This window comes from Podarcis muralis, chromosome 12 (genome assembly GCF_964188315.1).
Source record: "Podarcis muralis chromosome 12, rPodMur119.hap1.1, whole genome shotgun sequence".
NCBI classification, from domain to species: Eukaryota; Metazoa; Chordata; class Lepidosauria; order Squamata; family Lacertidae; genus Podarcis; species Podarcis muralis.
Window position 1 is genome coordinate 16,804,803 of NC_135666.1, and position 12,910 is coordinate 16,817,712.

General features: G+C 49.1%; 1 protein-coding gene across 1 annotated transcript in view; it reads right to left on the bottom strand.

Moving 5' to 3' along the window:
• The window catches only part of PITRM1 (pitrilysin metallopeptidase 1), a 31,892-nt gene extending 20,053 nt beyond the window's left edge, over window positions 1-11,839 (bottom strand). Inside the window, exons 1-8 of the mRNA XM_028750564.2 lie at window positions 11,692-11,839; window positions 7,147-7,255; window positions 5,860-5,966; window positions 5,362-5,513; window positions 3,885-3,999; window positions 3,691-3,787; window positions 2,047-2,207; window positions 652-778 (exon numbers count right to left, since the gene is read on the bottom strand). Coding sequence (XP_028606397.2) covers window positions 652-778; window positions 2,047-2,207; window positions 3,691-3,787; window positions 3,885-3,999; window positions 5,362-5,513; window positions 5,860-5,966; window positions 7,147-7,255; window positions 11,692-11,747 — 924 coding nt within the window. The 5' untranslated portion in view covers window positions 11,748-11,839. The remainder of the gene's footprint in view (window positions 1-651; window positions 779-2,046; window positions 2,208-3,690; window positions 3,788-3,884; window positions 4,000-5,361; window positions 5,514-5,859; window positions 5,967-7,146; window positions 7,256-11,691) is intronic.
• Between the last annotated feature and the right edge of the window lie 1,071 nt (window positions 11,840-12,910).

Here is a 12,910-nt window from a genome sequence, read left to right on the forward strand (position 1 = left end):
ACGTGGACCAATGGTGTGACTCAGTGTAAGGCAGAGCTGCCCATGAACCCAGCCTCTTCCACCCGAGGTAAAACAGGCAGCTTAAAAAAAAAAAAAATAGAGACAGGGCCTTCTCCGCAGTGGGGCCCATACTGGGCAACTCCCTCCCCCTATGGGTACCTGCCTGGTGCTTAAACCCTTAATTAAACACTGTACAAGGCCCTTGATCTAGTTCAGAACCAAGGCTGCACAGCCCTAGATATTATCTCTTTTTCTTGTGCATTGTTATTATGCTATTGTATATGGATTTTTTTTGTTTTAAAAAGGGCGCATTCCTATGCATTTGTGGGAAATATGGCATGTAAACAAACTGAACTGCGACTAAACATTTCCTAGAAATTTTTCCACATTCAAAATGTACCAGAAGAGCTACAGTGGGAGGAGATGAAAAAGCCAGGCAGATTTTCATCTTTCCTCAATCAGGAACTATTCACAAGATAACTAGAAGCCACACTTGACTTGACTGTGGCTGTTACGGTCATCCCTGCTAAACATTTAGGCCGGAAAGTGTTCTTTGGGAAATTGACCAAGGACAAAATGGCCTCTGTGTGAGTCTCAAGAGTCACCTATGGAAATCCAGAGTAGAAATCTTGTGGTCAACGACATACTCACAGGTTTATCCCAGAGCTGTTGTGTTGGGACAGCAGTGTTCGGCTCAATTTTCTGGAATTTACTCAGGGCATCCTTGTGGATCTGTTCCAAGTGTTGTTCCAGTGGGAAGTTACCATAAGTGAAGAACCTGGAATTTTATTTTTTATTATATACTACTATTAATAGGCAAAATAAGGTTGCACATTCAAAAATCCTGAATCCCAAAACTCCCATTTGCACACATAGATGCCACAAGATTTATGTTCCATGTTTTAGACCATGGTCGAGCCCAAAGGCCCATCTCTGACTCACAGAGGCTGGAGGACCATCTGCCATGTAAGATCCAGTTGAGATTCCTGCCTTGCAGAAGGCTGGACTAGATGATCCTTGCTTCCAGCTCTACAATTCTATGATGCTATTATTCTGCAGATCTTTCACTTCTGATTTATACTTTACCAATGCTGATGATACACATCATTAATCCTAAAATGACAATTCATGGAGCAGTATACCTCAGCATCGCTCCTAAGCAAAAAGTAATTATTTCTACACTTAATCTTAGAGTCGAAAGGCTGCAAAGCTACTGAAAACCAGTGATTTTTGCATTCTTGGTCTAGAAAGCCATAGAAAAAATGGACTGGAAAGTGAACAGAGCATTGTTCAAGAGCTCCCTCACTAGAGGCACAGAGATAGGGGCATGTGGTTGGGAAGAAACGTGTCCCTTATTTAAAAAATGGCTCATTCATTTCTCTGGCCACAATGAAGCACTCGTAGAAAGTGATAAAATGAGTGTCTCATCAGAAGGCGGCAGCTTTGGCCTAGTCAGCCTTAGCCGGAATCCAACATAGCAGAACAACTTTCCTGAGCCCCAGCTGGGGTAACCTCGCCCTTAAAACTCAGAGGAAATGAAACACACACACCCCACACCCAGCTAAGGTAAAGGTAAAGGTACCCCTGCCCGTGCGGGCCAGTCTTGACAGACTCTGGGGTTGTGCGCTCATCTCACTCTAGAGGCCGAGAGCCAGCGCTGTCCGCAGACACTTCCGGGTCACGTGGCCAGCGTGACAAGCTGCATCTGGCGAGCCAGAGCCGCACACGGAAACGCCGTTTACCTTCCCGCCAGTAAGCGGTCCCTATTTATCTACTTGCACCCGGGGGTGCTTTCGAACTGCTAGGTTGGCAGGCGCTGGGACTGAGCAACGGGAACGCACCCCGCTGCGGGGATTCGAACCGCCAACCATGCGATCGGCAAGTCCTAGGCGCTGAGGTTTTACCCACAGCGCCACCCACGTCCCAACCTAGGATTGACTAATTTCCTGGCTCCCCCAACGGAGAACTGAAGCTGCATTAGCTGTGTTGGGCACACCTGTGATTATTACAAAGCACTCTTTTCCCTTTCAGACACACCCTTCTCACCTTGCATTACTAGGGTGGTAATGTGTTGCGTGGAATTGCTTCAGCTGTTCCCAGGAAAGATCGGGGATCTTCAGCGGGTCGCCGCCGGACACAACTGCGTACGTGTGGTCAGGGAGAATCTTGTTCTGAAGGTGCTGGGAGAATACTCTCTCGTTGTCTGTCTTAAAAGAAATCGTTTAGGTAGGAGTAAAAAAGCTTCAGCAAAACTCACCTGCTACTTCAGGGAGCATGTCAGGTAATAATAGGAAACCTGGAAAATAATAGGAAACCTGGAAACCTGGAAAACCCAATAATCCACTGTTTTCTGGGGATTATTGGGTCCTGGAAAACCCAATAATCCCCAGAAAACAATGGAAGGGATCACAAAACTGTAGAGTTGAATGGGTTCCTGAGGGTCATCTAGTCCAACCCCGTTCTTAACCAAGACTCAGGATGGAGTTAAGAGTGGCCCTCAGCAAGTTTCCCAGGTGGGACAGCGGCCCTCAGGCTGAAGAAGCTTCCCCATTTCAGCATTAAATTGTGGAAAAATATACAGATTGATAGGAAAGGACTGATTTATGCTGTGAACGCACTGAAACATTGTGATGAGTGAATGTCGCTGGCTTATTATGGTTTTTGTGAAGAAGCATCATACTGGTACATGCTACCTGATCATTCCTGCGTTACTCCTCTGACATGAGAAAGAATTGATCTTACCTGTAGTGTAGATTTAGGAGCATCCCATGATGTAAATGGCTGCTTCCTACAAGCATGGGTGACCACCCAGACTTAAGCAATGGTTTGTTGACGGCTTACAAATTCTAGCTTGTTAAGGATTCAGGACCCTGTATTTGGGGCTCACAGGAAGCCGAGCTAAACTGTGGATTCTTGGGTTTGTTTCCCGAGCTCATGCCAGGAAGAAGCAAAGCTAGATTGATGGAGCTGTGTGCACACTAATCTACTGCTTGTTTCACAATAAACCACGGTGAGCTAGAAACATTGGTTTCCAACAAATACAGCCAATAGCTCAATTGGACATGATGATGATTTTATTATTTATACCCCACCCATCTGGCTGGGTTTCCCCAGCCACTCTGGGCAGCTTACAGCACATTAAAAATTGTAAAATGTACTATATATATATAAAATGTGCTGTATATATATAAATATACAGCGCTCATCCAGACTTCTGCATGTGCTGTGCCTAGAAAACACATGTCCTGGCTGTTTTCCGCTAGACCCATGCTTTCTACGCATGGGTCCAGGAAGATTTTCCCTTGCCCTGCTCCTTTCCAATGGAAAAACAGCTCTTTAGTGATATATCAGAACAAATGGCAATCTGGGGAAAATCCAAATTCCTGTTAGCTCTGATTGAGAACTAAAGAGCAGGTTTTTTCCAGGAGGGTGATGGAAGCAGCAGAACAAAGGGAGGAGTGGCTAAGCCAATCTGTATGCATGGTTAGGAGAGCTTAACTATGAATGTCCGCTGCTGGGAATCACAAGTAGAGAGTGTGCTCTTGCACTCAGGTCCAGTGTGTGGGCTTCCATAGACATCAGGTTGGCCACTGACAGTACAAGATGCTAGACTTAGATGGGCCTTTGGCCTGATCCAGCAGGACTCTTATTGCGTTCTTAAATTAAAACAATTTTGAAAAAGGAACTTACAAATGCTCCCTTCATCTCATTGAAGACAACTCCTTTGAAGACTAGCGGCGTCTGAGGGTCTGCTGGATCCTCATGTTCTAATCTCCAGCCTTCCTGCCTGTGCAAGATGAAGACACGCAACACAGAGGGGTCAACACTCCTTTGGGCAGCACCGCCCCGTGTGTGTATATGTGCCCAAAACATGAAAGTCTTACCAGAAGTCAAGGTGTCTCAAACAAGGGAAAAACACCGCGTCCAGGTATACAGACAGAAGGTTCTGAAAATCTTTGGGATTTTGGGTGGAAAACGGGTAGAGAGTATAGTCGCTAGCTGTGGGGAAAGATAACAAAATAAATATCAAGGATTTAATAATAATAATAATAATAATAATAATAATAATAATAATAATAAGGATGTCCCAGGGACAATGGGATTCTGTGGCTCTCTCTTTCTGGGAGGGAGGCCTGTCCTCTGAAGCCCCTTCCTAGCAAGGATTGCTGCTGCAACCCCCCTCGTCTGTTGCAATTCTGTGTGTGTTCTAGGGCGAGGTTTTAGATCCACTGGATCCATGCTCCCAGGATGGACAGGAGATGGTGGGGCTATTGCTAACCCTTCGCTCTAATAGTCTTGCTCATCTCGTTTATTAACAGAGCTCCTCTCAGATATTACAGTTAACAGATCAGGGTGGCAGGTGGGGTTTTTTGTAACTCGCTCCCCAAGACCACGATTCCATGGCTATCTACACCCAAAAGTGCCTTACACAGAGTTGCAGCCATCCTCCATTTACCCCACTACCATCTGCAATGACTGGGAGGGGCTCTTCACAATCCCCAGAGACTCTCAACTGCAGATGCCAAAGGGTTAAACCCAGAGGCTTCTGCTTGCAAATGATATATTTTGCTCCGCCTTTGAACCAAGCAGGGCGGGCACATTATCAAGGGCAGCAATCGTCTCCAGATCTGAGCCAGGCGTTAAGCGGACAGTTTTGCAGAAGGTTCCCAGCACTGCGCTCTCGTCTCCTTTTTTCCAAGTCAGTTTTCTTTCCGTCAGTAAACAGACAACAAGCATATATTGATGGGGATCTTGGGAACAGGGTCTACCTTGCCGACATCCCAAATGGGCTATGCATCAAAATCGGGCTGCAGTTTGCATTTTTCCAAGGTCTCAACGCAACGTGCAGAACTCCAATTGCTGCTTAAAGAAAGCGCTGGGTCTCTCAGTAAGTCACATAAGGCTCCTTCCACATATCTGAACCAGTTCTACAGCAACTGACATGCAGTTGAGGCCTGCAATAAAATGTTGCTGCATTTCCTCCTGCCTAAAGGGAGTTTAATGTTCCAGGAACATTCCAAGCAAGGCACTTCATTCTTCTCCCTCCCTACCATGTTATTTTCCAACTGTAACTATACATTCAATATCTGCAGAGCATGCTCAGTCCTGATTTGTGGCTTTTTTACCCTCTTAGTTTTCTTTTCTTTATTTTTGTTCTCGTGCAATGATACACACCGCCCCAAGCATGCATTTACCTCCCCTCTCATTTCCCAGCAGCTTTGGTTTGGCTACAGTCCTGCCGACACTCTCCACTCGTGTTTGGAATTGGATGGAGCGACAGGCACCACAGATTTCATCATATGAGTACGTTGCCGTTTGCACGGGAGAAACGCAAGAGCCTGCTTGTTCCCGTTTGCTCACCTGTAAAGGCATTCATGAAGGTGGAGAGTGACCTGTTTAGCATTTTGAAGAAAGGATCTCGGACAGGATACTTCTGCGAACCACAAAGCACAGTGTGTTCGAGGATATGGGGGACGCCAGTACTGTCCATTGGAGTGGTACGGAATTGAACACTGTAAGGTGATCAGGAAAAGGTTGGAGAGGTTAAAATACGGAAGTAAAACATCACCGCACACATAAAAATAATTTGTTATTCCTATATTGCTGGACCCCAGATTTCCCCTCCTTTTCATGGGAGCTGCATTCTCAGTGGCACCTTAAGAAGAAAGCAGTAGAAACTCACAAATTCTTATACTGATCTCTGACCTTCCAGGGACCTTTCACACAAATTGATGGCCATTAGATGCACCTAGGAGGGTCTCGGAACATACCTGCAAGCTCTAAATGGCAATCCCGTAAAGTCACGATTCTATCCCCATCCCTAGCGAGACTTGCAAACCCTGATCCCAACACACCTACCTGAAGAGATTGTTGGAATCCTCTCTTGCCACATGCAAATATTTGGCTCCCGTCTGATCATGGCTCAGGTTGACAGCAGTTAAGAATAACTCGGGGACAGCTGTCACCTACGGTGGTCAAGCACACACACACACACAAACACATTTATTTCGGTTAATACAAATGGCCACAATCGTTTTTATTATCGTTAAGCTATTTGACTCACACTAACAACGATCTCAGAAGTGAAACAATGCACAAACAAATAAAGGCAAAGGTAAAGCTTTAGGGCCTCTCCAGTGAGCACAAGCTATTCTACCAAGTTGCCTGCGCACAATTCTTACAGAAGGCAAGCAGGTAGTTAAGCACCAAGCAAAAAAAGAAGAAAAGGTAAAAGAGGGGTTAGACATTAAATAAGAGGCGTATGAAATAACGCATGGTGTGTAGAACGTGGATCCAAATAATTTATTCTCCCTCTCATAACATTAGAGCCTGGAGTCACAGAATCAAAAACATGTAGGGACCATGAGGGTCATCTAGTCCAGCCCCCTGCAATGCAGGAACCTTTCATCCAACGTAGTGCTCGAACCCAGAACCTCGAGATTAAGAGTCTCATGCTCTACTGAGGGACGGAGCTATCCCTCCTATACCCAATGCTAGTAATTCTCAAGAGCAGGCACACTGAAATCAATGGACTTAAGCAACCTCTCCATTGCTTTCAGCGGGTCCTACTCTGAGCAGCACCAGCATTGGTTATCGCCCAAAGCAGCCGCATGGTAGGAATTTCGGGGCAGACAAGAGGATGTGCACAGCTTGAACTACGGAATTTGCTACCGCAAAATGCAGTCATGGCCACCAGCTTTAAAGGGAGATTACATGGAGGATGAGGCGATCCAGGGTTATATATCACCGCGACTAGCAGAGGCAGGATGCCTCTGAACCCCTGTTGCTGGGGAACCTTGAGCAGGAGAATGCAACTGTTCTCATGCTATATTTGTGGGCTTACTACAGGCACCTGGCTGGCCACTGTGAGAACAGAAGGCTGGACTAGATGGGTCTTTTAGTCTGACCCAGCAGGGCTCTCCTTATGCTTTTAGCTGTTTATAAACTGACTGGCTGTGCCCCCAGAATCAGCTACAAAATGCAGCGTGTGTGTTCCTCCGCTGAGAAGCTGATGCGGAAATGCCTTCCTGAGTTTTCAAGCTTTTTTTTTTACCATCAGATCAGACAATACTTTCTTGGGAGACCCCAACTTTCTTGGGAGAAGACAGCCAGAGCCCTGAGCGACCAGGAAGACCAGACAAGTACCTGGTTTACTGTGAATCCATGGATGCGATCTCCAGTTTTGTACTGCAGTGCCCTTTCGCTGGCAGAAGTACTCTTCCATCTCCAGAGTCTCTGATTAAATGGCCTGAAACTATATACATAAAAAGAGAGGGGAAGAGGAGAAAGCAAAGAATGAGACTTCCTTTAAAAAATAATAATTGGGGTGGGGAACCTCAGGCTTAGGAGCCAATGCATCAAGTTAAGCAAATGTGTGAGCACAGGGCAGGTGGCACCCATTTATTCAGTTATATAATTAATACAGCTTAGACTAATTAGGGCACAGGAAAATGGAAGGGGGAGGGAGTGCTAGGAGCCAAATCCTGCAATAAGTACCTATAACTCAGGAGCTAAATTCCAGGATGTGAAATCTCTAAGAAAGCTGGTGTTTAGGGCCACACTAGTAGGATACCTTAGTAAACAAGACTTTTAAAACTCCCAATTTTGGAGGAGTAAAAGGGAAGCTCCACTGTGCATACACTTCCACACAGCACAGTTAGCTAGTGGGAGAATCAACTTAGTTTTAAGAAGGGGAGGCCTAGCCTTCTTTAAAAACACCACTTGACTGGAATGGAGAGTGTTGATTCAGGACTTAAGAGTCAGAGTTGGAATGGGCTTTTCTAGAGAACTTGGAGGTCCTCCACTCCAATGTAGGCTCTGCAGTGTGAAATGCAACCACAAAACCCCTGGCCCAACCTCTGCTCAAAGTATCTGCAGGAAGGGAGAGCCCACTATCTCCCAAGACAGCCTCTTCCATTGTTGAACAGCCCCTTACCGCACATTTCTCCTATAAAGTTTAGCTGAAATCTGCTTCCCTCGCACCTTCAGCCCATTTGTTCTAGTCCTGGACTTTGAGAGCACCAGCAAACAGGTGAGATGCAAGTGTAAATCCTTAACTATATCAATCTTAGCTCAGCCCAAGTGTTATAAGGCAAGGCCTTCAAAAATCAAACTATGCAGTCCAGGCTACAGCACAAAACCATTAAAAGAGTCCTGCTGGATCACACCAAATCTTAGGATAGGGAAACCTGTGGTCTTCCGGTTCTTGGGACTACAACTCCCACCATCCTTGACCGACTATTTTGCTGCCTGGAACTGATGGTTCACAAGTCTGATGCCTCCATCCAGGAAGACAACACATGCCTTCCAGCACTGTGGATTCCCAGCATTTGGTGTTTACAGATAAACTAGCATAATAATAATAATATAATAATAATTTATTATTTATACCCCGCCCATCTGGCTGGGCCTCCCCAGCCACTCTGGGCGGCTTCCATAAAAACCAAAAATACAATAAAATATCACATGTTAAAAACTTCCCTGAACAGGGCTGCCTTAAGATGTCTCTTGAATGTCAGGTACTTATTTATCACTTTGACATCTGCTGGAAGGGCGTTCCACAGGGTGGGCGCCACTACCGAGAAGGCCCTCTGCCTGGTTCCCTGTAGCTTTGCTTCTCGCAATGAGGGAACCGCCAGAAGGCCCTCGGCGCTGGACCTCAGCGTCCGGGCAGAATGATGGGGGTGGAGACGCTCCTTCAGGTATACTGGACCGAGGCCGTTTAGGGCTTTAAAGGTCAGCACCAACACTTTGAATTGTGCTCGGAAACGTACTGGGAGCCAATGCAAGTCTTTCAAGACCGGTGTTATATGGTCTCGGCGGCCGCTCCCAGTCACCAGTCTAGCTGCCGCATTCTGGATTAGTTGTAGTTTCCGAGTCACCTTCAAAGGTAGCCCCACGTAGAGTGCATTGCAGTAGTCCAAGCGGGAGATAACCAGAGCATGCACCACTCTGGCGAGACAGTCCGCAGGCAGATAGGGTCTCAGCCTACGTACCAGATGGAGCTGGTAAACAGCTGCCCTGGACACGGATTTGACCTGTGCCTCCATGGACAGCTGTGAGTCCAAAATGACTCCCAGGCTGCGCACCTGGTCCTTCAGGGGCACAGTTACCCCATTCAGGACCAGGGAATCCTCCACACCTGCCCGCCTCCTGTCCCCCAAAAACAGTACTTCTGTCTTGTCAGGATTCAACCTCAATCTGTTAGCCGCCATCCATCCTCCAACCGCCTCCAGACACTCACACAGGACCTTCACCGCCTTCACTGGTTCTGATTTAAAAGAGAGGTAGAGCTGGGTATCATCCGCATACTGATGAACACCCAGCCCAAACCTCCTGATGATCTCTCCCAGCGGCTGCATGTAAATGTTGAAAAGCATGGGGGAGAGGACAGAACCCTGAGGCACCCCACAAGTGAGAGCCCAGGGGTCTGAACACTCATCCCCCACCACCACTTTCTGAACACGGCCCAGGAGGAAGGAGCGGAACCACTGTATAACAGTGCCCCCAGCTCCCAGCCCCTCAAGACGGCCCAGAAGGATGCTATGGTCGATGGTATCAAACGCCGCTGAGAGATCCAGCAGAACTAGGAAACAGCTCTCACCTTTGTCCCTAGCCCGCCGGAGATCATCAACCAGTGCGACCAAGGCAGTTTCAGTCCCATGATGAGGCCTGAATCCCGACTGGAGTTGTTCGGCAACCGCTCGCTCAATCACCTTGCCCAGGAATGGAAGATTTGAGACTGGGCGATAGTTGGCCATCGTGGCCGCATCTAAAGATGGTTTTTTAAGAAGCGGTTTAATAACCGCCTCTTTCAGCGGGTCTGGGAAGGCTCCCTCACGGAGGGAAGCATTCACCACCCCACGAAGCCCATTGCCCAGTCCTTCCCGGCTAGCTTTTATAAGCCAGGATGGGCAAGGATCCAGGAGACAGGTGGTTGGTTTCACTCGTCCAAGCAGCCTGTCCACATCCTCGGAGGTAACAGATTGGAATTGATCCCACTCAACTTGACTAGACAGAACTCTAGCACTCTCCCGCCCCGGCCCTGCTCCCACGGTGGAGTCTACTTCTTCCCGAATCTGGGCGATTTTATCTGCAAAAAACTTTGCAAAATCATTGCAGGAGAACATGTGGCCCGTACTGGGCCCCGATGTTGCAGGTGGTTCCGCTAAATTGTGAACCACCTGAAAAAGTCTCCTGCTGCTGTTTTCTGCAGATGCAATAGAGGCGGTGAAGAAATTCTTCTTCGCCGTCGCTATCGCCACTTGGTAGGCTCGACGTTGAGCTCTAACCTGTGTCCGGTCAGATTCGGAATGAGTTCTCCGCCACCGGCGCTCTAGCCGTCTCAACGATTGTTTCATTGCCCTCAGATGCGTGGAAAACCACGGGGCTGTCCGGGCTCCATGCAATCGGAGAGGGCGCTTCGGAGCCAAACAGTCAATAGCCCTGGTTAACTCCACATTCCAGCGGGCCACCAGGGAATCAGCTGAAAGGCCATCAACATGGGATAAAGCATCCCCTACCACTCTCTGGAAACCATTTGGATCCATTAAGTGGCGGGGGCGGACCATCCGAATTGGTCCCACCTCCCTGCAGAGGGGATGGGTCGCAGAGAAGTCCAGTTGCACCAGGAAGTGATCTGACCATGGCACTTCTTTCGTTTCGCTTTTACTTAGTGTCAGATCACCAACATCCATAGAGGTAAACACCAGGTCCAAGGCATGTCCACGGCTATGGGTTGGGCCAGACTTATTCAGGGACAGCCCCATGGAGGCCATGCTTTCCACGAAGTCCCGAGCGGCCCCTTGTAAGGTCGTGTCGGCATGGATGTTAAAATCCCCTAGGATGACCAAGCTAGGTGTCTCCAGGAGAACATCCGCCACGACCTGAAGCAGCTCGGGCAGGGAATCGGGCAGGGAATGCCGGCCAGAGTCAGAAAGTTGGGCTTCTCACCCCTAAATAAGACCACTGCTCCCAATACTTCACAAAACCCAGCCGCCAAGAATTCCAGGGAGAAATGGGGGATGTTTTCAGCAGCGCCTTCCACCCAACCCCACCCACCCACAATTCCTCTCTTCTTTTATCAGTCCCAGGCCAGCAGAGGAGGTAGGTGTGGCAGCAGGGAGAGACAGTTAAGACAAAAAAAGCCTCCTTCAGGGGGAAAAATGTCAGAAAGCAAGCTTTCATCCATCAGATTTTCCAGAAAGGTTATTATTCCCCCTCTGCTTAAGAGTTTTAAGCGGGCAGCGCATGGCAGAAAAAATAGGCTTATGGGTGGCCAAGTACTAAAAACAACAAGTGCTGGGGTCAAAGACAACCATAAAAAAGCAAAACCCTTTCCCCCATCAGTCCAAATGCAGAAAGTGCATTCTGCACATGTTCAGAGCCTCCCTTTACCTCTCACTCTCCAGTAAGAAACTCAAATAATAGAAAACGGGGGTTCTGGGCGTCGGTTCCCCAGGGGTTCCTCCTAACACCCCCCAAGCAGTATGACCCATGGAAAAGGATGAGGGAAGCTGCAGCCCGATCATTTCTAGGGGATGAAACCCCGGCTCGGAATACAGGGTTTCATAACCGCGGGAGAAAGCTGAGGAGGAGAAGGGGAGCCTCTGAGCACGTGCAGAGTGTTTCTTCGCCCCGCCCGGAGAAGCCCCCACCCCCACGAGTCGACAAGCGGCGGATGCTGCTCACCGGCCGGGACTCGTCCGCGCCAGTTGCCGCCCCGCCGCGCAGAACCGGCCCCACATGGCGCAGCGCAACCTCCCCCGTGTCCACCGCGGAAGAGAACGGAAGAGGCGGCCGCGCTGCCCCGGACGACCCCGCGGAGCGCATGCGCGGGACCTTTTCGCGGCGGGGGCGCGGCGGGTACCAGACGGGCGTTAGCTCCGCCCCTGGGGCGGGGCCTCTCGGGTGAGGGAGGGCTGCGGTGCTCTGCCCCTTTCCCTAGCGAGGCTGTTTCCCCGCCCGCTCCTCGCATCGCTCTTATTTCCCTGGGAAGCTTTGCGACAGGGCTCACTGGCGCAGCTTGGCGATTCAGTCCTGCCCGCGTTTGCTGGGCGCTGCTCTATCTGCCCTCCCTTTAAAGGGAATAAGGAGTTGTAGTTTGTTCAGGGTGCTGGGAACTGTAGTTTTACAGCTCACTGGATTCATTTGCGCGAGGTGGATGCAGTGCCAAATTTACGTATAAACTAAACAAGCTATAGCTTAGGGCCCCACTCTCTTGGGTCCCCCCAAAAAAGTTAAAGGGGAAAAAAACCCCTGGATGTACATTTCCATAATATAAGATAAAAAACAAATAAAATAAAACCTACATACAGCAACAGTGTGTTGTGTTGTGTAGGCTCCTATTTGTCATGTGCAAATGGCTTTAGATACCTATTAGGTCCATAAATTGCCATATAGGTAAAGGGTAAAGGGACCCCTGATCATTAGGTCCAGTTGTGACGACTCTGGGGTTGTGGCGCTAATCTTGCTTTATTGGCAGAGGGAGCCGGCATACAGCTTCCGGGTCATGTGGCCAGCATGACCAAGCAGCGGCATAGCGTGGGTTGTCAGCACCCGGGGCAAGGCAAGTAATTTGCGCCCCCTAACCCCTAACCTGCCGCCGCTGCCAGCTTTTTCTTGCTGCTGCCTGGGCTGGGGTATTTACGGTAAGGTAGCCGCGGTGGCGGGTCTGTGTCAGGTGATCTGAGGCGAGTTGCCGCTGGCGCTGCCGCCCAAACGAAGCCGTTTGCCCGGAGGAGGAGGAGGGCAGAGAGGCGAGGAAAATGCAACATGGCCCAGCAGCTGCAGCAGCAGCGGCGGTGGCGGGGCTGTGAGGAGGGGCTGCCTGGCACGCCCTCCGCGGCGATGCGTGGGGACCGCGGTGGGGACCGCGGTGAGCGCTGAGAGCCGCTGCCAGCTCGTCGGT